At 35.0% G+C, this 24,891-nt stretch overlaps 1 protein-coding gene across 2 annotated transcripts in view; it reads left to right on the top strand.

Annotated features, from left to right (window-relative positions):
• PTDSS2 (phosphatidylserine synthase 2) overlaps positions 1-23,375 on the top strand; it is a 39,708-nt gene extending 16,333 nt beyond the window's left edge. The window contains exons 4-12 of one of the 2 annotated variants that reach the window (XM_088146134.1): positions 1,729-1,796; positions 4,046-4,180; positions 5,907-5,957; positions 8,604-8,717; positions 11,215-11,333; positions 11,830-11,944; positions 13,582-13,727; positions 19,859-20,044; positions 21,220-23,375. In XM_088146134.1, coding sequence (XP_088002260.1) covers positions 1,729-1,796; positions 4,046-4,180; positions 5,907-5,957; positions 8,604-8,717; positions 11,215-11,333; positions 11,830-11,944; positions 13,582-13,727; positions 19,859-20,044; positions 21,220-21,364 — 1,079 coding nt within the window. In that variant the 3' untranslated portion in view covers positions 21,365-23,375. The remainder of the gene's footprint in view (positions 1-1,728; positions 1,797-4,045; positions 4,181-5,906; positions 5,958-8,603; positions 8,718-11,214; positions 11,334-11,829; positions 11,945-13,581; positions 13,728-19,858; positions 20,045-21,219) is intronic. The other variant, XM_088146135.1, reaches the window with a different exon arrangement.
• The last annotated feature ends 1,516 nt before the right edge of the window (positions 23,376-24,891 follow it).

Raw genomic sequence — 24,891 nt, 5'->3', positions numbered from 1 at the left:
TCTAATATTACCCATTACTCATACATTTATGAAAGCTTACTCTTTACCATAATAAAAATAACAGGACCGATGATAAGTGAGGAAATGGTTATTGTGAATAAATGAGTGCTAAGCACTGCAATGACTGTTGCAAATGTGACTTGAGTTTTGTGAGTGTGTCATGAAACTGCTAATAGAAGATATATGTTTCACGAGTGGTTCATATGAACACTTGTAAGGTACTCATGGGGGTTTGAAGTCTCCAGTTCATTGCTTGTCTTTTCCCAAGCCCAGCTATATCAGTTGAAGGGGCAGTGGGTAGTCCAGTTTCCTGGAGGAGTTTTCTTCCCACTACAAGCATTATTATCCTTGGCAGAGAAGGATGCTTCAATAAGCATGTGTGCTGGTGAAACAAGCAAAGCCATGTTTCTTTTGAACATATGCATAGACATTCTAATAGTGGTGTTATTAAATATTTCCAACATTTCTTTTTATATGCTTATAACTTCTCTTTAGCTAAATAACATATTGGAGCATCTTCATAATGGAAGGTATAATATCAGAACAATAATTTTAAAAATGCAACATAGGTATAGTTAGAATTAATTTTAATGACACTAAGGTAATTTTTTGTAATGCTTAGGTATGCCTATGAAGTACACTTTCCCTTTACAACTGTCTGTGCCAGTAACCTCTTTATGTGATAACAGTTGTAGTAATTAAAATAATAAATATACTATCAGAACTGTTATTTTTATCCTGAACGGAACTTCTGAAACTCACACCTGTAGATTGCTGTTCCTTAAAGAAAGTACTTGCAAATTCTAATTTATCAGGGTGGATTAGTTTAAGTTTTGAGAAACTATTCCGAGTAATTCTGGGGGCACCTTCTTTTAGCTAAGTTCACTTTTTCTTTATTTTGACCAATGTGACCAACAAATCGGTCTTACCTGTCTAAATAAGATATATTTTCTTGATAGTAAAATAGGATACATGAAGTAAATGCAGCACAAGATGCTGATTGTTCAATTTCTTGTAAACCTTCTGGTATTTCCAGAATGCCCTTTTATTAGTTCTTGGAATGTTTATTTGCTGCCACTACCCTCATCTGTAATTTCCTTGACTTTAAACCGTTCCACTTTGAAATGATGTTGTGGTATGATGCTGAATAAATGAGATGTGCAATATAGATGAAGTCAGATCTACTTTCACTATAATTCACAGCTGTTTTACAAGATAAAATTATATTTGTTATGTAAGAATGCCTTGTTCTGGATATATTAGCCAAATTGCAATGGCTATTTGCCCTACTTTTCAACCCTGTTTCATTTTTATTACTAATTTTAAAAAATATGTGATTTTTTAAAAAATATATAATTGGAAGTAGAAAAAGAAGTTAAGGCAAAGAGCCCACTAAAATTTAATTCATATGAATTGATCAAAGTACTCTACAGTATTTTGCTGCCCCGAATCTCGTTTTGGAGATGAGTGAACTATAAATCCTCAAAATGTGGAAGAATTTTCTCTATAACTGATTGCACTAACCTTCTCCAGTTAGCCATTTGGGCCTCCTGTATTTTTCTTTTTAATAAGGCTTTGTAGACTTCGTTCAAACCACATACAGTTCCATGCAAATGATGCTTCTTCTTATTCCTAAAGATCCTACAGTATTTCTGTCTACTAGTTTAGCCCTATGCTCAAACTGTAATATATCTATGTTTTTCTTCTTTGGTTAATTTTTTCTACTAGCTTACTGGCGGTTTTGGCTATGTGTCAGTGTTGTATATGAGCTTTTCCTCATCTTCATACTCTTTCAGGTAAGGAATTTAAAGTTTATATTTTAAAGAAAACCTTAGAGATAAAAATTAGAGACCATAATCACCAACTTCACTTCTTACCATGAAAGCATACTGCATTCAAATGCACAAGTGACATCATTTTAATTGAAACCTTTTAATTCATTTGACTGTTGTTGTTGTTGTTATGATTAGATTTTTATCCTACTTTTTTAATACATTTTAGTTAACTCAAGGCAGTGAACATACCTGATACTCCTGCCTCCTATTTCCCCACAACAACCGCCCGAGACAGAATGACTGGCCCAAAGTCACCCAGCTGGCTTTCATGCCCAAGGCAGGCCTAGAATTCACTGTCTCTTGATTTCTAGGCCAGCATCCTCACTACATTAAACTAGCTCTCTAGTATTATATCGTATAATGCAGCTTTCCCCAGCCTAAGCATCTTGTAGATTTCAGCTCCCAGAATTCTCAGCAGTGGGTTGGAAAAGTCTGGTTTAATCTGTTTGGCAGTGACTCTGCAGGATCTTGGGCTGAGGTATTTCTCATCATCATCTACTGAACTTTTTGTGACTGAAGATTCTAAGGATTTAATCTAGACCTTCTACAGATAAAATTGTCCCTTCTGGTTTACAAAGCAAGAGTCAAAATGTACTTTTAACTCATTTGTTTTTGACACGTATGTAAACAATCAAACAACACTTCTGAGTGATACTTTCCTTTGGAAAGTTTAGGATGTTTTGCTTTCTGTATTGGAACAAACCTTTTAGCTAGTAAGATAATTATTCTGCTGAAAATTTTTAGCCCTTATTTCCAGGTTCTAGTTCATCCTCTGAAAGAAGAAATCACATCAATCTCAAATGGATAACAGCTAGTTTGCCTCTATTTTTCAAGCAGAAACAATGGCTATACATTCATATAACATGCTTAACTGGATCATAGATGAAGTTAATGTGTCTTATAAATACCAAAACCCAGTCAGGATTAGGGAGGGTTATTTTAATTATGATACTGTTAATGTGAATTTTCAGTGAAGCAATTATTTTTGGGAAGTTTGGAGAATCAAACGTTGGATATTTTCTTAGGGATGGCCATAGTCTGTAGAAAACTGATTGATTAAAAAAAATTACTTTGATTTTTAATTTTTTATTTATAAGCACTAACTGGACATTAATGGTATACATGAAAAAGAAAAATATTTGGAATGAAATATTTAGAATGGCCTGTTAGAACATGGAACATAGTACTTTTTGAATGAAGCTTGGTCCAATAGAATAAAATTTGAAACGTTCTGAATGTTCCTTCATACAGAATAACAGAAACTTGGAATAAGTACTTTATTCTCTTACTTTTTTCATCCCAGAATTGCAAAAGTAGATTGGATGGTAGTTCATGATGAATGCTACTCAACACCCAAAGCAAAGAAAATTTTAAATTGATCTTAAATATAATAAATAATACTTTTTTTTTTACAAAAAAATCCTTACAGATAAAGCAACAGTTAAACATGCTCTCTGCAACAAGTGCCTACATCCAAAAAGTGTTTCCCAACAAAGAAGCAAAAGTAGTCATTCACTGAACAATGGCAAAAATACACTTTTCCAGCTATTCACTTGTACTTTTTTCTTATCTGGCAATCTACTTGCCAAGCCCAGCCCATAAAATAATACATTTTTGCATTTTCTACATATGCACAGTATACTTGGAAAAGTGCCTGAAAAAGAGATAATAAAATACCTAATAACAAAGAGTGTAAAGCATGCTTAAATTTAATTATTAGACAGGCAGCACTCTTTTTTGCATATCTAGGTGTTTGACTAATTGTCCCTCAAGCACACTCTCCTTTTGTCCTCAGCCCCAGCCAGTATCAGCAGAGATTGAACCAACATGTGCTGTTTTATTGGCTAATGCAGTCTTGAAGTCTTTGTAGCTGGAATATTTTTTTTTTTAAAGTAAACAAGCCATTTGCAGGATTATGGGGCACTTTGAACAAGTTGAATGAAATAAGCCTAAGACAAATGTCCAGAGTAGTGATGTCTTGTTCATAGTTCAAAGCACTCAAAATATAGCTGTTCCAAACTTGGAATATTGTGTATGGCCTTACTAGACATCTAAGTTTCTTTCTTCAACTCTTTTTAGGGTCAGGAGAGCCATTATGTATGCTTTAAGGTTAAAGTTTTAAAAGGGTTTTCTTTTTGTATTGCCAATTTAACAAATGTAACTTTTTTAAAGAAATGTTGATGTTCTTGAACATATATTTAATTTTGCAGACTGTACATGATGGAAGACAGTTTATGAAATTTATTGATCCTAATTTAGGAGTGCCTTTGCCTGAAAGAGACTATGGTGGAAATTGCCTTATATATGACCCAGATAATGGAACAGATGCCTTTCACAATATTTGGGTAAGATGCTGAAATGGAGAGTTTGTATTCATTTAACAATATTTTCATGTTCTAAGATTTTCTACTTCTTTGATTACCATGGATGCCTGATAATTGTTGCTTAATCCAACATCAACTGTTTCATAACTAAGAGTGTGTCATCAGTGCTTCCATAGATGAGTTCCAATTCAACTTTCTAAGAATTTCAGGTTTCATTTCTTTAAAAACAAATTTTCAGCTTTTTACTAGGAAGATATACTACAGGTAGTCCTTGTTTAGTGACTGCAGTTGGTTCAGACAACTTAGTCATTAAGCAGAATGGTTGCTAAGTGAACACGTCTCTGAGAGGGATAGAGAGATGCTGTGAAGATCACTGATTGCTGCCATCTCATTTAGATAAAGTTCTCTGGTACAGTGTCCTGTGCCAGACCTGTCCCCGCCCCCTTTTTTCCCCCTTGCAGGGCAGAGTTTGCTTAAACAAGCTATCTCTTCATGAGCTGCTGCTCTCCCCAGCTGAGCACTTCCCTAAAAAGTGCTAAGGGCAAGTTAACAAGCTTAGCTCTGTGACCTTAATTAGTGGATTACAACCCTCCAGCCCTCACAGCTGCTGCATGAAACTGACCAGACCTTAATCAGTTTCACACTGAAGGCATTTGTTGTCCTAAATGCAGGCAGTAGTCAGAAAATGAATATTTAATTACCATGTATTACCGCTGTATTTGTGAATAGTTGCTATCCAAGGCAATTGCTAAATGAGGATTACCTGTAATGAAATATTGAAAGCCATAAAAGTTATTTCCTGTGCATGGGGGCTAAGATATCATGGCCTTGCACAGGGCTTTGGTTTTGTTGTTGTTGTTTTCTCATAGCTAACCAAATGTACAACAAAGATAAAGGGTTTTTTTCCAATGTTATTGATTTATATATATTGCTAGATCTAATGTTTTGAATGTGGATCTTTTTTTGTAATACAAAGCGTATGCAGGTTTCTGTAACTATGTAACTATATCGGGTTACCTATGTAGTAACCTGATCATGCTATCCATTCCTCTGTAATTGAGTATATTAAGACTTAAATTATTTAATTACTCCCATACTTTTGAAATATATTGAAGGAATTCTATATCTGTTATCTGCTGCTGCTAAAGTCCATATTTCTAGGCTACAGTCTGTTGGCTGCTGATCTGTAAAAATGTGAACTGTGTTATATGTTAGGTAAGCTTTTATTTTTTATGGGACTAAAAAGCTGATCCAAAACATTGATGCCCAAAATCTGTAAACCAGATTGGGACTAATGCTGTATTTCCAGACTCCATGGATCAAAGGTAATTACTTTTTAATTAGTGCATTTTTTGAAAGTTAAGAAAACTGTATTTGTCTCTGGTATTGCTGGGATGAGATGTATACAACAGCAGAAGGTATCATCTCAGGAATATTCGATAGTTAGATATTGTATTGTCTAAGATAAGCACCCATTTTTCACCTTCTAGATAGATTATAAAAATGCAAACAAGAAGAAGATTAATCTTTTTGGTTATCTGGATGATAGGAAAATTTATACTGTACATTAGATGTAAGATGTAAAAATACTTTTTAATCATTTAGCAGATATTTTAAATATTTTAAATTTTTTGTGAGAGATGTTTCATGTTGTATATATGCTTCAGTAGTCATGGTGGTCATTTATGTTGATCCATTTTATTAAACAGAAAGTAACTCTAATCTGTATAATCTACTTGAATTACAGGATAAACTAGATGGATTTGTTCCTGCTCATTTCCTTGGTTGGTACTTAAAGGTGAGAACTGGCCCTTTTTTTGTTTAATTACTTATTACAGTTCTGAAGTTTCATTGCTTGTCAGTACTGCCAGTGTGCATATTCACTGATATACAGTAGTCATCTGTTAAAAAAAAAAAAAAAAGGCAAATTCTTTATTATTACCATAGATCATCTGAATTCTTTTTTAAATAACCTTCTGACAATAAAATTCTTTGTTTTGCTATTGAATATCTTTAAATCTTAATCAATTGAGCTATTTTATTAGAAGATTTAAAATAATTAGCTATGTTAAGATTAAACTAATAGACGTATACATGCATCTCTATTTCCCTCTTATTATACAAAATACTTTGAATCTTTCTGAGTAATGAAGTCAAAGCAGTTCTGCTTTGTAAATGTTGCTAAAGGAAATTGTTGATTATGTTTTCATAGCTAAGAAACTATTTTTTGTCTTCTTAATGACTCAAATTTATTTTAGTCTTAAAATTTCTATTCACCATTGACTATAACTTTGTAATTCATCTGTGAAGGCTACTTTAGTTGCTTTTTGCTATCATAACAGCACGCCTGACCTCCCCTACACTGTGATGCTGTCTGCTGAGCAGAAAAACCAGTTCAGGCATACAGTATGTGTCCTTAGTTATCATGTCTGTGGACTAGAGTCTTGCGGAGCTGAACTTTAAAAACACTATGTATCCTTTCTTTCACTACTTTAATTTTAAAAAAATAGTGTTTACCCATACAATAAATATTAAGAATGTCAAATTTGTTCTGTTTTACAATTGGAGTTGATATCATTATCTGAGTCCAGTTTGAAAGTCATAATCCTCCCCATGGTTTTTCTAGAATGTAATGGAAAGACATCATTTGAGGCAAACATTTTTCTTAATATTTACCTTCGGGTTGCTAATAACTTCAGGCACTTCATGAAGTTGGGAAATGCATTTGGAATGTTAGTTGCAGATTGGCATAAGAAAACATTTTTCTACTTTTAAGCTAAAGTTTGGTGCTGCATTGTAATGCACTTTCTGCAATAACATTTTGCATATTCTTATTGCCCTGGAATTTACCGATCAACAGTTGACATCAGAAATTATATCTTAAGTATTTGATTTCAGCATAATTCTGGGAAATTCTTGTTTAGTAACAAACTCTGCATGAGTAATGTTCAGAGGTTATGTTCAACATGCATATAATTTCTGTACAAAAGTTCACAGCTCATTGATTTGAATGCTTACATCATTCTTTACATATTAAAAGGGACACGTGTTCTTATTGGGGTGTTGGATTGATATCCTAGTATCAAACAGCATTCCTTCACTTAAAATATCATTTATCAGAATACTGAAAACTTTATATTGCATCCTCATTATTCCAACATCTTCATTAATAAAGTTGCTAGTGATATTACAGATGCTACTATTATTATACAGTTATGACACTACTATTTTTATTGGACTTGTATAGCAGTCTGCTCTTTAGAAAAATCGCACTTATTCCTAAATTATTAAGAATATACATTTTATATTTTTAAAAACAATCTACCCAAAGAACATTGCTGTATCATTTTAAATACAGAATGAAAAATGCAATTAAGTAGAAAGTATTCATTGACAAAGATTTATATAACCAGAGATGGAAGAAAGTAATCAAACAATTCAGAAAAATATACAATATATAGAGTGAATCAAAGGATGGAGTCCATAACCCAACTATCCATTAGAGAGCAAATAGGATGGTTCAAGTTTGCATTCTGCTACTAAGTTGTGCACTATAATTCAGTTGTAGGCTTCAACAGCACAGGGCAAAATAATCACTATAGAAATCTTGCATTTCTCTCTCAGTACCAGTTATGTTGCTCAGCACTTAATAGTATTTATTGAGAGCAATCACTTCCAACTAAGCGGCTGGTCAAGCCTGTTTCATCTGCTTTTTATTTTGTTGATATATGCAAGGATACCAGTATAATTTTTCTTTCTTTTTTTGTTCAAAACAGAATAACAGAATCCAAGTTTACTTTCATTGGACTGTTCAGGTCAATACTTAGAATTTAAAGAATAATTAGTTCCTGCTTGAAAGTAGGCTTAATATTTTGTGCTGTTGGAGATTCTTGAGATCCTTTGTTCCTGAAGTCTAGGATTTCTTATCTTCAAAGGAATATTGAAATGTGGTGTGCAGTCTATAATATATTATAATCTAAAACTGGAGAAAAAATTAAATTGATTCACATTTTAATACTAGCCTTCTTAATTTATACTTCTTGAATTAATACATGAACCAGAATACTATTGTCCTTTGGTGTTTGCAGTCAAAACCATGCATATAAAAATGTGAATTATGAGGGAAAGTAGTATTAAAAGAAATTGCTTAGTAAGTTTATTAAATGATATATTGCATTGCATATGAGAATGTGCATATGAAATTGTATGAATACTCATGCTTATTTTAAAATGTTATAAATTAGTGCAGATATATGATGCTTGAAAAAAGATAAATGTAGAAAAAAAATTGTCCAGCAGTCTTAAAATTAAACAGAGTGATAAGGATTTACCCCTACTCAGAAGTTAAATGTCAGTGAGACTTTTTTCTTATTTCTTTTCAATATTGGATAATGCAAATATGGACTGATCTGCAGAATAACTGTTTCTTTCATAATTTACTTAGACACTAATGATTCGAGATTGGTGGATGTGCATGATTATCAGTGTAATGTTTGAGTTTCTGGAATACAGTCTAGAACATCAACTTCCAAATTTCAGTGAATGTTGGTGGGATCATGTAAGTCTTAATTACTTTCTTAAAAATTTATTCAGCATGTAGTGGCTCAAATCCATTTTTCAAAAAGCCACTTCACAGGATTTAGTCACTAGTTAAATATGAATAGCTTCGGTGAGAGTAATTTTTCTTAGATTCTCCTGTCTAGAGACCATGTAGCATTGAACTCTGATATAGTTGGATTCATAAATGATGTGCAGTTCCTTTTATTACTAATTTATCTAAATAGTTGATGTAAGGTACACATGAACTAGGCTTCTGGTTAGTTATGCTTTCCATAAGAGTAATTGGCTGAATTTAGATGTAATAATAAAATATAATATTTTGTTATGTTAGTGTGACTAGGCAAGCTGTGAATTCTCATGTTTTTCCTCTGTAATTTTCATTCATCTTAATTCTCATTTATTAAAAAAGTAAGTAGGAGACATACACTAACCATATTATTTTATTGGGAGCCCAATTCAGTGCTTAGGAGTCTAGCTTACTCTTTTTGACTTGAGACCCAGCAATGTGCAAGATTCATATTTCCTATTGACTAGACTGAGAAGAGGAAGTCTTAGCATTTCCCTCTTCCACCAAGCCTTTTTAGTCAGGATTGCTGGAAACAAGGAGAATTAGACTTCCCCTTTTTTCAAGCAATGATGCTTGAGCAGAATTGCAGGAAGCAAAAGAATAAGAACAATACACAGCTAATTAATAAACCATTCTGTGAAATAGTTTTAGAGATTTTCTTGATTTGGGGAGTTATGTGGTACTCATTAGGAAGATTACCGTATTTTTCCGTCAATAAGATGCCCCCATGTACAAGACGATCCCCACTTTTCCAACCCAAAATTAAGAAATCAATATTTTAAAGATAGTGCAGAACACATTTTTATTTAGTAATTAGTTACCATTTACCTGATACACTCGGTGGGAGGAGGTCCAAACCGTCTCTCTGCAGCTCTATTTCCATGCTCTTTTGCATAACTGATTACATTCAACCACGAGTGAAACTGCCGATAGCTTGTCTCTGCAAACAGACTTCCTCTAATTGGTTTGTTCAGCATCAGCTGACGTCAGTTACATAAGGCTCGTGATTGGAGGAAGTCTGTTTGGGAGACAAGCTATTTCACTCGTGATTGGAGGCTAGCAATAGGAGGAAGCCTCTTTGCAGAAACAAAGTATGGGCAGTTTTGCAACCGCACGGTTCTCTCCTCGGCTGACTTCCTTGAATAAGACGCCCTTCAATTTTTAGGGTAAGGATTTTAGAAAAAAGTATCGTCTTATAGTCGGAAAAATACGGTATTTGATATTTTGATTTTTAAAAAATACAACTAGTACTATTGGACTTAATATTTAAAATCTTCCAATGATTTCCTTGGCTATTCAGAGCAAATGAATTAATTGCAATTGGCATTCAGCTTCTTTCTTTTTAGAAGAAACTGCTGTGTATGAATGCTCCCCCCAAATCATTCCATAGGAGTAGAACATAATTTGCTCAACTTTATTTGCCACCATCCCCCTTTCCTCATCATAAAAGTTTATAGAGAGATGAAATACAACCAGGTTTTTTGGGGGGAGAGGGGGTTGTTGTCTCATTGTCCATCTTTCTGAAGTACTTGGAAACCCCAGATCATTCACAAAAACTCTGTGTTTGGTTGCGGTTGCTTCATAGGTATTGCACTTTCCTTCATGTGGTCACAAATTCAACCTAAATCCATCTGTTTCAACTCATTATTTGAGATTTGGCCTAATCTGATGAACATCTTTAGATTCAAGTTGGCTTATGTTCATCTTAAACCAAAGTTAAATATGAACAACAAAGATTAACAACAGTTTGTTCTAGAATAGATGATATGATAAACTAAGATTAGTAATAAGAAAAATAGAAGAAGATGCATGCCAATAAATGTAATGTTAATTTAATAATAATAAATACATTTTTAAACAAAAAGTTTTATTTTTTGTTAAATGGTGCATTCTGAACTGAATAGTGGAAACCTGGCAACAAAAAAGATCACCAAGGAAAGATTCAAAGATGAAGCAAAATGTGCAAGTCTAGGGAAAGAACAGATGATATGTCTTGACAGAAGAAAGTATTCAGAACAACCCAAACTTTATAACTAGAAATTCAGGATATACTGTATCTTTTAGCTGGTTAGTATGGAAAATAACAGATTGACCATCACAGAAACTCCTTAATTGGTACTGCAAGTAAAGGGGAAGTATGTGAAAATTGGGTGGGATGGAATTCTTTTTATCATTTCCTGTTGAGAAGATAACATGCTGATTTTGTAGATGAAATCATTTTATGGGCTAAGAAACAGTCTGTTTTGCTAAAATATTGGTTATATATAATTGATATTTTAAAATATTATGTAGCATATTATAAGGACAGCATATTATATATTTTAAAAGCGTATTATGCATAGAAATTGCAGTACCATTATTGCTGTAGTCACAAGTTATGTACAGAGATTGTGATGGATCATTAAATTATTATTATTATTATTTGCAGTGGATTATGGATGTAATCTTATGTAATGGACTTGGCATTTACTGTGGAATGAAGACATTGGGATGGCTTTCTTTGAAAACATATAAATGGCAAGGACTTTGGAATATTCCCACATATAAGTATGTTCAGTTACAAAATTTTATGTCTAAGGCAGAAAAATGCAAATCTTAGAACTTTTATCACTATTTATGCTAATGAATCCTAAATTGTTTAATTTGGGGTGAGCTACCCAATTTATTTGGGTGCAGTCAAGTTTTAATCAAGGATAAATTAATAATTATAACCGTTTCATAAATATTATGAAATGATATGTTTCTGAAATAAATTAATAGGTTAATGATATATGATTACCATCTACACAAATGTCTTTTTGTATAGAAATGCTGTTTAAAGTTTTGTTTCGTTCCTTAAATTACAAAAATACTTCTATATATTCCCAAAACTTTTTTGTTTTGTTTTTAGTTTTAGTTTCTGTACTGCTTCTGGGCCTGTTTCTTGTTTTTGTTATTTATGCTGTTTTAACATTTTCAATGTTTTTGTTCATCACATTTTGTTTAATTAAAAAGTGAAAAATAAAAACATTTTAACATGAGATACTTTTAATTTCACTTCCAGAGGTAAAATGAAGAGAATTGCCTTTCAGTTCACACCGTACAGTTGGGTTAAGTTTGAGTGGAAGCCAGCATCCAGCCTTCGCAGATGGCTAGCAGTGTGTGGTATTATTTTTATTGTAAGGGTCATTTATTTCAACAAATTAACATAAATATTCCAAATAGGTTTTATTTTTCAAAATATTGTAAACAGGCTTTTTGCATTTTCCCACAGACTCCCTAAGTTTGATATAATAAAAATACAGTTTATCTGGCAGAATTCCTGCTTTCATGCTAAGAGCAAATCAAGGAGAAGTGAGGAGGGAAGAGGCTATGATGGTCCCATTTAATTTAGAAGACTATAGAAATACTAAAGAATATATAAATTGTATAAACTAAAGCATGAGTGTTCACATACAAGAAACACATTTTATTTCAGTTATTTATTACAATGTCAAAGCAGGTGTGGTCAACTTACTGTAAGTAAATGAATTCCCTGATAATACAGACTTGGGGAAGTAGAAATCCTCTCCTTCAAAAGTGGTTCATTCATATGTGCACATAACTGCTTGAATAGGACAACTGATAGAAAAAGAAAGGTAATTCTGATTCTGTAGTCAGAGAGGAGAATGTGTTTGGTGTTCTTTGTTTAATCAAATATGAACTTTTATCTGGAGAAAAAGAAAGGGGGTCTTTGAAAAAGAACATTTTTTCCCTGCATTTGCAAGAGAAATTAATCTTCTTGAATGAGGATCTGACTTTATTGCTTGAATATGGTTGTTTAAAAAGTTGATCCTTTGAATCTGTATAACAGAAGTGGCAATCCTGGAATAATATGATTAGGTTTTGAGTTTGTAACTTTGTACTGAATAATTATGTTTTTCTAACAACTCACTTCCATAATTCTGAATATAGAACTTCAGTAGTTGCAAGGACAACCAGATTCTCATTTGGACATTGAAGTGCCTGGTCATTGTATCAAATTTCCATTTTGTAGTAGATGAGGATAGGAAACAGCAGCATCCAAGAAGACATAGGGGATGATGTCTGAAAATACAGTTTTATTTTTTAAAATTGTTTTATGGAAACACTACCTTGTTAACTTTGATAATACAGCGCTACCTCGGGATACGAACTTAATCCGTTCCGTGACTCTGGGCGTATCCTGAGTTGGTCGTAACCCGACGCAAATTTCCCCATAGGGTTCAATGTAAATCCAGTTAATCTGTTCCGCCCTCCGAATTTGGTCGCACCCCGAAGCAAATTTTCCCATAAGGTTCGATGTAATTACCGTTAATCCGTTCTGGCATCCGCGGACCACGCGTCAGGGGCGGGAAAATGGCCGGATGCTGCGCGGGGCGGCAGGAAAACGGCTGGGTGCTGCGCCACGGGAAAATGGCCGGGGGCCACACCGCGCAGCGGGAAAACAGCTGGGCGCCACGCGGCAGGGTGGGAAAATGCCCGCGGACCATGTGTCAGGGGTGGGAAAATGGCCGCGGGCCACGTGTCAGGGGCGGGAAAATGGCCGCGGACTACGTGTCAGGGCGGAAAAATGACCGTACCCCAAGGCAGAGTTCGCACATCGAGGTAAATTTTTGCGGCCGGAGCTGGTCGTAACCCGAAAAGTTTGTTAGTAGAGGCGTTCGTATCCCGAGGTACCACTGTATCACTTTGGCAAGACATTTCACACACTCAAATTTATACACTTTGAAGAATTGTGACATATTTTAGGTTTGAATAACAGGAAATTCCTAAATGATTGAATGGAATGTGTCAGTTTTTATTGGCAGAGTTGAACACATTTTACTTGAAATTTGTCCTATGGATGCCTCCAGAACACTACTTGGTCCTGCTGCGACTTGTCTTTTATGTGAATGTGGGAGGAGTAGCCATGAGAGAGATCTATGATTTCATGGATGATCCGTAAGTTATTTCTCTTATTCAAACTCAGTTGCTTTATTTTTATGACTGGGGAGAATTCCTGCAATTTGTTGAGAAACATATCAAAATAATGAATGAATCCATCTGTTCCTTCAAAGAAAACCATAGTACTTTCTTTTCAGGCATCAGATATATAATGATTGACAAATTAACATTTTTGCATTACTGCAACATCACTTTGCTGGATGCAGTTTTCAAATATATAGTAGTACAGAACCACCTGTTATGAAGTTTGTGATTCAGACTAGTTTGAATACAATTAGTTTTCACATAGGATAATTTTGGATAGAGTTTTAAAAGCCGTGCCATAGCCTGAGAATGTTGTTATATCTGGATTAGCCTAAAGATTTTTTCAGTCTTGGTTTTCTAACAGTCCTTTAACTGTAATGGCGCTATTTTTCAGTGCATTATTCATATTTTGCAACAGTATGCCCTCACTAAGCAATGCATGAACTAAACACCTGCCTGCTTATGATTTGTTATTTCTGTTTCTTTTGTTTATCAAACATTAGAATCAGATCCATCTAGTTGGTTTTTGTTTTGTTGTACTTTTGTTTTAAATTTGGTGAAAATGAAGCAAACTGGTTGACCCCACAACTTTTCAGCATACTCTTTCACCTCTGACTATCAGAAAAGTGTCTGTGTTTAGTATCTAGGGTTCCAATACTTTATTAAGATAGTATCACTTGCAAGTCTTTGACTCCAAGAGCTGGGAAGACGGGCTAAAGGTACTTTAGTTGGATTTCAGGATACTGAGCAATGGCATTCAGGCCATTCCCTGCCCCCTTGTGTTGGACCCAGTGATATGGAATAGACTTCCTGCTTCAAAGTAAGAAGAGGTCTCATTTCTTATTAAAGAGCTCCTTTCCTCAGCATCCTGGCCCATCTTCTGGTCCTTGTGTTTGAGGTGAAAAAGCATCTGTCTTATATTCTTCTGCCCTCTGTTCAACCACATGGCATAGCATTGGAACAGGGGAGTTTCATCAGTCACCAATGCCTCATTACCAATTCACTATGTTGCCATTCTTTGCTAACAGAAGAAACAGAAACCAAGGGGAAAAATCCAAAAAATGATCCAATGGTTAACAATTTCCTAACTTTCTTAACTTCTATTATAAAGAAAGTGACTTGTCAGCATTTCCCAATTCCACCGAAGTTTCAATTTCTGCATGAACGTAAGAAGAATCTCTTCACTCCTACACTTCTCAGTGGGAGGAAGTTAAAAGCAAACTGTCTACAGAACTGTTCCTTTGTAAAACATATATAAAGGCATCTTTCTGTCTCTGAGTATTTTTGAAGGTTAACAAAGACTTTTTCTTCCATTCTACTACACCATTTTGTTAGGCAGCTAAAAGATTTATCTAACTTCTTTTAAATATAAGTAAGATTAATTTGCCAGAAAAACTTTTTAACAAGACTGCTGGAAGCATTTTATTTCAGATGCTAAAATGCTCATTGAATTCTCTGCAAAATTTCACCATTGTGCGTATATGCTGTTGCCATGCAACAATAAAGCTGTACAGTTAAAGCAAAGTAAATTCATTGCCTGATGTAACTAATTTGTATATGTTCCTCCTGTAATGTTTTACCAGTAATTCTCATACATTTTCCATCTTTAGTGTCATTAGAAGTGTGTAAGCCCAAATAAGCAGTTTCTTGAACCAAAGTGCAAGAATCTTCTTGTTTTGTGATCTTTCTGCTACAAGGATAAGGATATTTTGGTTTTCTCTGACAAATTTCCCTTTGTAGGGGGTGTTTGAATTAGCCAGTAGCATTTTCATGCATCCTCTGCTCTGGACAATACTTTACCTAAGACTTACCAATAATGGTTGTTCTATTTATGGCATGTGGAATAGACTTTAAAAGTGCTCTCAGTATGACAAGAAACTCATACTTCATCCATCAACAGTCCATTACTTCTTAAACACAGTCACCAGTAGCAAGAAGAGCAAGGCCTCTATGAAATTTCACAATAACTTACATAATGAAACATTTTTGAATGTCTTTATCTGTTTCTACAAGAAGGCTCTGGAAACCTCAGAATTATAGTGTGAAGATGGCAGCAAAATAGGGTATACTTCCAGGCAAAAAGCATTTGGCACTGGTGATGCCACCAAAATTATGAGAAAACTTGGTTTGGAGCCTGAGAACTTGATGATTGACAAACAAGACTAAAGATATATGAAAGTGAAATATTAATTTCTTGGAGGGATATATTTGTTTAGGACTTTATATTTGATCTGTGGTTTGTCTTTGTATGTGAAAACCCAGTGCTCCTGTATTGGTTTCAGTTTGTGAAAATTATCTATCTTTGCGTAATCAAGATTAAATAAATCACTTTTTAAGTTTAACCTAAGAAATTCTGAAATTGCTATGTAGTAAATGCCATCTTCAAGCACACCTTGTCAGTATCCATATGTGACTCAATATAGTTAATTCTACCATTCTAAGTAATTATACATTGGCATCTGGTTCTCAAGGACAATTACACAATTATAAATTAAAAATTTTAATCTTAAAGTCTGATTGAATAAGTTTCTTTAATGAATTTACCATAAGGATTTTGCATGACCACATTGGCTGCAAAGCAATAACATTTTTATAGTCACTTCTTGAATTAATGGATTCCTTATTGCATACTCTGTAGGAGTGAAAGATTAGTAGCTTTTGCTGCATCATTTCATAACCTTGCCAATTGTTAGAGGGAAAAATCCAGAGAAATAGGAAAATGTAATTCAACAGTATATAAGTCAGCCCAGAAAAATCTGGAGAGAACAAATATAAGGCTTAAAACATTCTGAAGTTTCCAAATAAACTAAATAGGCATCTTAAGATTGTACAATTCATGTACTCTGTAGTAATGTTTATAACTAGCTTTTATAGGAGAAGAAGCTGCTGGAAGGAGAAGGAACTTCTTGGTAGCCTAAGTGCAATTGTGAACAGCAGCTTTCCTCTTCCAGTCGCCTGGCTCTTGGTAAATGTCTGTCTTGTTGCATGAAAAGAGCAGGAAAGTGAAGGTCCAGGCACCCCATTGTTGCTATTCAGTCCCTTTGTTTTCTCAGGCAAACACTTTGACATAATACATTGCTACCTCTTCAGTCTTAAATAATTTTTTAATTCCTTTTCACTACCATGCTGCTCTTCATCCCTGCCCCAGTAGTTATTTCATGCATATCTATGGTTACCATAATTAAGTTTTTGTAATTTATGATGCATTGAAATCTGGAAAAAAAGATGGAAAATTGGATTGGGGAAATATAGGAAATTATTTGCATTATTGTGTGCAACATTTCTAACCCTTGGGAAGAAGAAAAACAAGAAGAGGTACTGTTCTGGGAGTCTTCCTCCTAACTAAAGGACCACTAGAGAAGATATGTCAATGAAGAAACACTGGAACTGACTTTTGGAGTTCCTGGCAAGGCTCCCAAGGAGGAACTTGGACTTGTAGAATTATACTGTATAATAGTATTTGGAAAGTAACCTGGCAAACCTGCTTCATCCAAAGCCTAAAACAGGTTGAGGATAAATCATAAATAAAATGTAAAGATTGTGGGAACATACCCTGAATTGTGAATAATTAGGCAAGGAGATCCCTTGCAATCTTGAGGAATGTCCTGCTCTTTCTGGGCATTCAGTTGTGAGTAGACCAGCTGCTGAGTGATTTTCCTTCTGTAGCATGGCTGATCAATCACAAACTACCTCTTTTGCAGCCTATTTTAAATCAGTGAAAACTCTTGTTCCTATTCTGCTTGTGACACATCATAATTGGATTTGTAGAATGATCTACAGAGAGATTGTGTGGGCAGTCCCCTCTGCAGCTAGAGATAAGGAGTGGCTTTTTAACTGAAGACCTTTTAGTGATTTTTATCATTTGGTGATTTCATATTGCACATTAAAAGTACTTTTCTGTCAGTTTCAGGGCCAAATCAGGCTTTGCATGATATGTTGAGAGCAGTGGGCCAGGGGTCATTTTGGAAGTGGGGTTCAGACATTTTTAAGGGGAGAAATGTATATTTCAAGCGTCTGGTTTTTTTCTCCTTCAAACCACACTTTTTGAAAAATGTACAAGACAGGGGCCCAAGGCCTTGGCTTTATCCACTCTGGGTGGGCTCTGGTGATTATAAAAGGAATGCCAATGAGTCATACTTTTTTGCACCCTGTGGCTTGTTCTCTGTGTTGCATATAGCTGCTGGAATAAGAGTGATAAAAGAATACCCCCACCATTAGGGCCAGTATTTGGTTGGGGAAATAGAATACAGGGTCATACTTAGAAAAGTGTGACAATCCAGTTCAGCAGGTTTTTTTTATGCTAGGAAATAGATTAACAGTTATAGGATTAAGATTCCTTGCTGTAGCAGTTGCTATTGTTTCCAGCATTCTCTCATGTAGATTTTTCCAGGGTATTAAGTTTAAAACAACAGAAGCTAGATACTCTACGAGTAATTGGTATAAAACTACTAGGTACTAGATGTGAAAACAGGTACCCCAAATACTTGATTTTAAGAATTTTGTTACAGCTGTCACTTCAGAGTTTACCAGAATTTGTCATAATTCTGCTTTGTAAGTATAGCAAAATGATCTGCCAAGATTCTTTCTTTGTTTATAGATAATTAACCATGCAAAATTGCTATAATTTATCTTTATTAAAAAAGTAGAAATGAGAGCAGCAACTTATTATATAATACTGAAATTTCCTGTAGCTAAGTTATAATGTAATAATATTGCAATACAGTGAAACTTTGATTTAACAGACTGTTCAAGGAGGAAGTGTCTATTAAACCCAAATATCTGTTAAATCTGAAAGTCTCCTCCCACCCCCAGTATTGTTTTTTTCTTTCTTTCTTTCTTTTCCTAGAGACTGACCACAGGCACTTAGAAACAGCCCTCTATGAAGCATCATTCCCTCTGCTAGCTTTAGGGAAGGAATCGCTTTTCTCCAGCTGTTGTCAGCAAAGAAGCATAGGTTGTGGCAGGAGCCAGACCGGGGAAAGGGATTCCCAAAGCTGTTATCCTAGCATATATCCACCAGCCAGCACATCTACTCCATCTTCCCAGCACCGTTTTTCTCCCACCAGTCACCACCCTGCTCATTCAAACTTCTGAGCACCTTCCCAGCCTCCCTACCTTGACTGAGCTGCTGCTCCAGCACACTGTCCGCCCATCCGACAGATATTTGCAGTGTCTCCCCTCCTTGCCTTCTCCCCTCACCAAGATCTCTGGTATGAAGTACAGGCATACCTTGGAGATATTGCAGGCTCAGTTCCAAACCATCGCAATAAAGTGAATATCACAATAAAGTGAGTCTCACAAATGTTTTGGTTTCCCAGTGCACATAAAAGTTATGTTTACACTATACTGTACTCTGTTAAGTGTGCAACAATATTATATCTAAAAAGACAATATACATATCTTAATTATATACCAAAATGTGGCACAGATACACGAAGTGAGCAAATGCTGTTGGAAAAATGGCACTGATAGACATGCTTGATGCAGGGTTGCCACAAACCTTCAGTTTGTAAAAAAAACTGCAATATCTGCGAAGCACAATAAAGCGAAGCACAATAAAATGTATGCCGATATGCACATATCCTGCTCAGTCTTCCTAGCATTGTCCCTCCTGCCTCCCTCATGGTTTCATTCAACCGTGAAACCACACAAAAGCATACCGATTTTGCAGGAGAAGCCACAGCCACTGTACAGACAATTTCCCCAAGTACAGATAAGCTTGTTGTTTTCAAATGTTTTTGGAATGAAATGCCCATTGTAACCAAACCACTAGAACAAGGTCTGTTAATCTGAGAATTTACTGTATGTATATGAAACGTCTCATCAACGTAGAACTTTGGGTTACCATTCTGATCAATATTTGTATTATAGGGTTAGAGTTTGGGGGCAGTGTCTGAAAAGTAGGTGCTTCAGCTATACTGTATAGAGAAGCATTTCAAGATAACATTTTGATAATACTAACTGCATGAAATGGATATTAACTGGAGTAATCCAATTTAATCTCATTTTCAAGAGTAACGCATATTCTGTTTTTGCCTTGCAAATAACATTTTGAGTACAGATTTATCTTGTACCTATATTCTAATACTTTTGTCTTATTGCAGGAAATTTCATAAGAAGTTGGGTCAGCAAGCTTGGCTGGTTGCTGCTATCACAGCTACGGAGTTCCTTATAGTAATAAAATATGATCCCTACACTTTAACACTGTCACTTCCTTTCTACATTACTCAGTGCTGGATCCTTGGAATCATGCTTGTGCTTGCCTGGACGGTTTGGCGCTTTTTCATTCAGTAAGAAGAATTTGAATCCTGACTGCACTAGCTAGGCCTGTAGTCTTTAGACTGTTTGTATGGGAATTTTAAAATTCTATCGTAAAAGTTATTAAACATACAAACATCCATATTTTCAAAACACCAAAGTTGAGAGACTCACTAATATAAACTCACTTTCTTGTTGATTGTCAAATAAACTTTTGTTTACAGGCCTTTGGTAGAGCCTTAATTGTAGCCACTTGTCACAGTTGCCCTGTAATTCTGAAAGAAGCACGCTGTCTGTCCTCATTAGATCCAAAGAAGACAGAAGCAGTAGTATGCTGTACTGTACTAACTTCCAAAATGAAATTTCTAATCCAGAAGATTTCTTGCTATTTCTAACTGAAATAGAGAAATGGAACAGAGAGGAATCCCACCACAAACTCTATGTTATGAGGTTCTGTTTGGCAGAATGTACTCCATCTGGCTAGGTCGTCTTTTATAAATATATTCCCCACTTCTGAGAAAGGAGGACTGCTCTAACTTTCTTTTACTCCCCTATACTAGGTAGAGAGCAGCTGAAAGTGAGATCCCAATCAATTCCTCTGTGTTCACCTGGACAAACAGTAGAACCTGCAAACTCCTTGTACTCTATTTTCAAGTTCATTCTCTCCCTCTCCCCTCTTCATGTTACCATATTCACAGTGGAATATATAGGAATCATAATAGGGTTATGTAGCACTTTGGATTCAGTTTCCAGACGGTGCCTTGAGGCATGCAGGAGTATGAACATAATGGCTTTCTGAAAAACCTTAAGAGAATTGCAATTTTTTATTAGGATCATGTAGCAGCACTGGATTCCAAGAAAAGGTATAGCTGCTTCAAGGTATTGCAGAGGGATGCTACATTCATACTGCTGCCTGCTTTGGAACACTTTTTGGAGATCAGATCTGAAGTGCTGCCCAGACATTTCCACCTTCTGTTAAGAAGTCTCAAAAGAGTTGGGGAGGGGCAGTGTGGATCAACTCCCAGTTAGTTTATTTGGAAGGCTGTTTAAACCTTATAGCACTTTGTTTACAGAATTAAGAAATGCTTGATATTCTCAGAGTTTAGTTTATAATTATTTGAGAGAAATGAAAGGAGCCACAGAGGTTTATTGCTTTTTTTTTTAAGAAAAAGTTACAATTCTTAACTTGTTTGTTTGTTTGTTTTAGTGACATCACCTTACGGTATAAGGAGATAAGAAGGCAAAAGCAAGAACATAAGTTCGGAAAGGACAAGTATTTAAGCAATGGTGATGGACAATCTGTACTGGTAAATGAGCACATGAAGAATAAACTAAGAGAGAAAAAACTTTGATCCTGAGTAATCAGTGAAGGGCTAAGAGGGTTATTTTCTTGATTTGCAAGTTTAACCCTCCCTCATTTTGTAATTTTCAATATTTTCTCGTGTGAGAATCCTGTTGGAAAAGATGCCACTTAATCTCTTTTGAGGAAAGTGTTTACAACTAACCATAGAAGTAGTGCTCTTTCCGCAGTGGAACTTCAAACGAAGCGTGGTAAACTTGGGTGCCACCTCACAAAGAGGTGGATCGGGGAGGCTTTAGCAGGTATAAAGGCAATCTGGTAGCTTCCCCATTCTGGAAAACTGTTACCATTTGGGACATCATGAACATGTTTTATGAAATATGTGCACTGTGATAAGCAGTTTGATATTTTCTGCTGGAACTCGTTCAAGCTATGGTGATAATGTTCATGTTCTTACGATTCATTTAACAATATAAAAAGAGGGATGCAATTGATGTATGAGAACAAACTGCAACATTTGCACAGTATGCTACTGCAGCCAGCCTTTGAAAGTCCTGGATTTAGCTACTTGGGTCTCAAAGCAAAGGTGCTTTACTTTGAACAACTGGCTAGTACGTTACATTCTCAAATACCTCTTTGTCAGCCATCTCTTTAGGAAAAGCATCTCTTTAGAAAGGATGCTGCTGATTAGCCAAATAGTGAAAATGAAGGCTAAAGCAGGTAGACGCGTGTCCTAGTCTTAGTCATATGAATCAAAGTGAACCTTAGTTTTATTCTTCTGCAGATGAGATACTTTCTTTCTGTTCTTCCCAGGACTGTGTTTGGGTGTTGCTCCTCTGTTGAATAAACCAGAATATATGACAGGGATGTTCAGAATCATTTTTTTACTTCTAGAAGAGGGATGGGCCCAAGTGTCCTTTCAGATGTTATCAAACAGTTCCCATCAGCCCAGCCAACATGGCTAATTGTTTGGGATGGTGGGAGTTGCCCATCTCTGTTGTAGAAATTAAGGCAGGAATATTTACAGGCAAGTGCTATGGGCATAATCAGCCACTAGATGCTGATAGAAATGTATTATCCTCTCACAAGCCTCCAGGCCAAGGGCAGCAGCTGTCTTGGTTGTCACTTCTTCTCAAAATAATGTTTGTTTTATGAACCTATTGAATTGTTTTCATATTTCTAAAACAGCTAGGTGGATTTATCTTACAAGTAACACTGATTTCATCTTAACATTGTAATTGGATCTCAAATGACTTGGGGGAGTTTATTTTGAAATGCTTTATTGTTTCGACATGCATATAAGTTAAAATGCTATATTTCTACTTGCCCTTTCTCCCTGTATGATCTCAAAATGCCGCTGGTTAAAGCACAGTGCACAGATCTTGACTCCCTTTTATGACAATCCTTGAACTGCAAAATAAGTCTGTCCTTGTCTTGTTTCCAGGATACTACTAATATTCTCCTCTTAAACAATGGACACTTTCAGGAAAAGAAAAACAAATCCATATAAATGTTGAAAAGCTCACCAGAAGCTACAGGTTGAAATTCTTCATTGAGTACTCAGTACATTTCACTTCAAGACTTACGTAGTCCTCATCTGTTTTGTACTAGTTAGATTCTGCCCCTCTTTGTAATTTTGTATTGTAAAGTCCTTCATGTAATTCTGGTGGTAACAAGTGCAATGGGGAAAAACTTGAAAATAATTTTGTTTGTTTTTTGTTGAGGAAGTAATTGTGTAAAAACTGAAGTATGTGAAAAATACTACTTTTGTTTTCAAAATTGAAGCTGACTTATGCTCAAACCATTACTTTCATACTGATCTTTATGTTCATGGAAATAGTCTTAAGATTATAGTATGGCAAATTTAACAAATGTAATAAAAGGGTATTTGCTGGTATACTTTTGAGTTACAAACTTTACTTGGGAAGGGAAGTGGTTCTCATTAGCTCCCATATGGGTAGTTTTACATATATACATAACCATCAGCAATTATCTGGGTTAAGCAATATTGTGCAAAAGCACAGAAGAAGACGAGTAGTAAGAAAAATAAATTAAAGGCATGAGATAAAAAAATTTCTATTTTATCTTATTTTTCTATCTATAAAATTTGTATTATACACCATTTTTGCTTCTACTTCATCACTGATTCATACATTGTGTTTTGTTTTTTAAATTTTTCAGTTCTCATCAATTCTATCTAACCGCAACTTTCATGGTCTTCTCCTTCCTCTCAGCCCATTCATTCTTGTTATATATATTTATTTTGTGATTTAATCCTCATTCATCCCCTCTATATAACCAAACCACCTCACTGTATTTATTTGTACTGCTTGCTCATTTTGTATTCACCCCATATTTATTTACCAGTTACTCCTTCTTGACTCTCTTACTGTTTTACTATACATAGTTCTTAAATATTTCATTTCCACTGCATTCTTTTATGTTTCTCCTGATACACCTATCTCTCACTACCATATAATTGGGCAGAAGTGTACATTTTTGCTTTTTTCAACATTCATTTCTCACAATAGACCACATATTACTCTTTACCTTTTTACCAGCATTTGCACATCTTAAAATATCTCTATCTTTAATAAAACTTCCACAAAGATACACAAGTTCATCTACTTGCTCTGTATAACTCATAATATTTCATTCCATTTCTCCTGTCAAATCTAACTATTAGGTCTCTGATAGATTAATTTTCAGTTCCATATTCCTGATTGCACCATACAATTTATTGATTGATTCCTGCAAATCATTCAAGTTCTTAGTCAACAACACAGCATCATCTGCAGATAAAAGTCCATGCACATTCATGCCCTCAGCCAACGCATCTCTAACTTCACCACATTTATATATAAATGCATTAAACAACTAAGGGATCATCACACATCCTTGTCTTATTTCTTGTTTAACATTGAACTACTTTTAAGTACTTTATTATTCTCATGCATGCTTTATTTTTGTTATATACTACTACTATATTCCGCAACCAGCTGTCATTCCATGTTTGTGCAAAATATTCCATAATTTAAACCTATTCATTTTATTATATGTGTTCTCTAAATCATCATATAGTAAGCATTTCTCATATTCATAGTGACCTGCTATAGAGAAAAAAATCTGTTGTGCATATTCTTGCTGGACATAAGGCATTTCCTAGATTTTTTTTTTTAATTTCACCATTCTCTATTCATTCTGTTGGGAAATCAATCTCTTTGTTAACACTTTTCTATTTAGGACATGTACTTTCTCTTCCTTCATTTGACTTTCACTTATTTTTCTTCCATGTCCATTATTTCCCAGGATCCATTCTTGACACTACCTAATACAGGTCTGCCCCACATTCACAACTTCTCACTACCCTTGTACCCTTCACTCATTCTCTCAGTCTTTCATCATAATCAGTCATGCTTTTCATTTTTTTCATACATCTGAATAGACTTAATGTTTATTTTTTTGTAAACAGATATTCATCAGTTGCCATTCTCATTCATTTGGAGTCTGAGTAGTCCAGTCACTTTTTCTTTACTTCCTTGCCTTGTTCCCTCCCACTCATTCAGGTCTTCTAACAAA

This window comes from Python bivittatus, unplaced genomic scaffold (genome assembly GCF_059951505.1).
Source record: "Python bivittatus isolate LINGU-HERP-01145 unplaced genomic scaffold, Pbiv_v1 ctg000480_np1212, whole genome shotgun sequence".
NCBI lineage: Eukaryota > Metazoa > Chordata > Lepidosauria > Squamata > Pythonidae > Python > Python bivittatus.
Note: the sequence above shows the minus strand (reverse complement) of the source record. Positions and strands in the feature narration are given on the sequence as shown.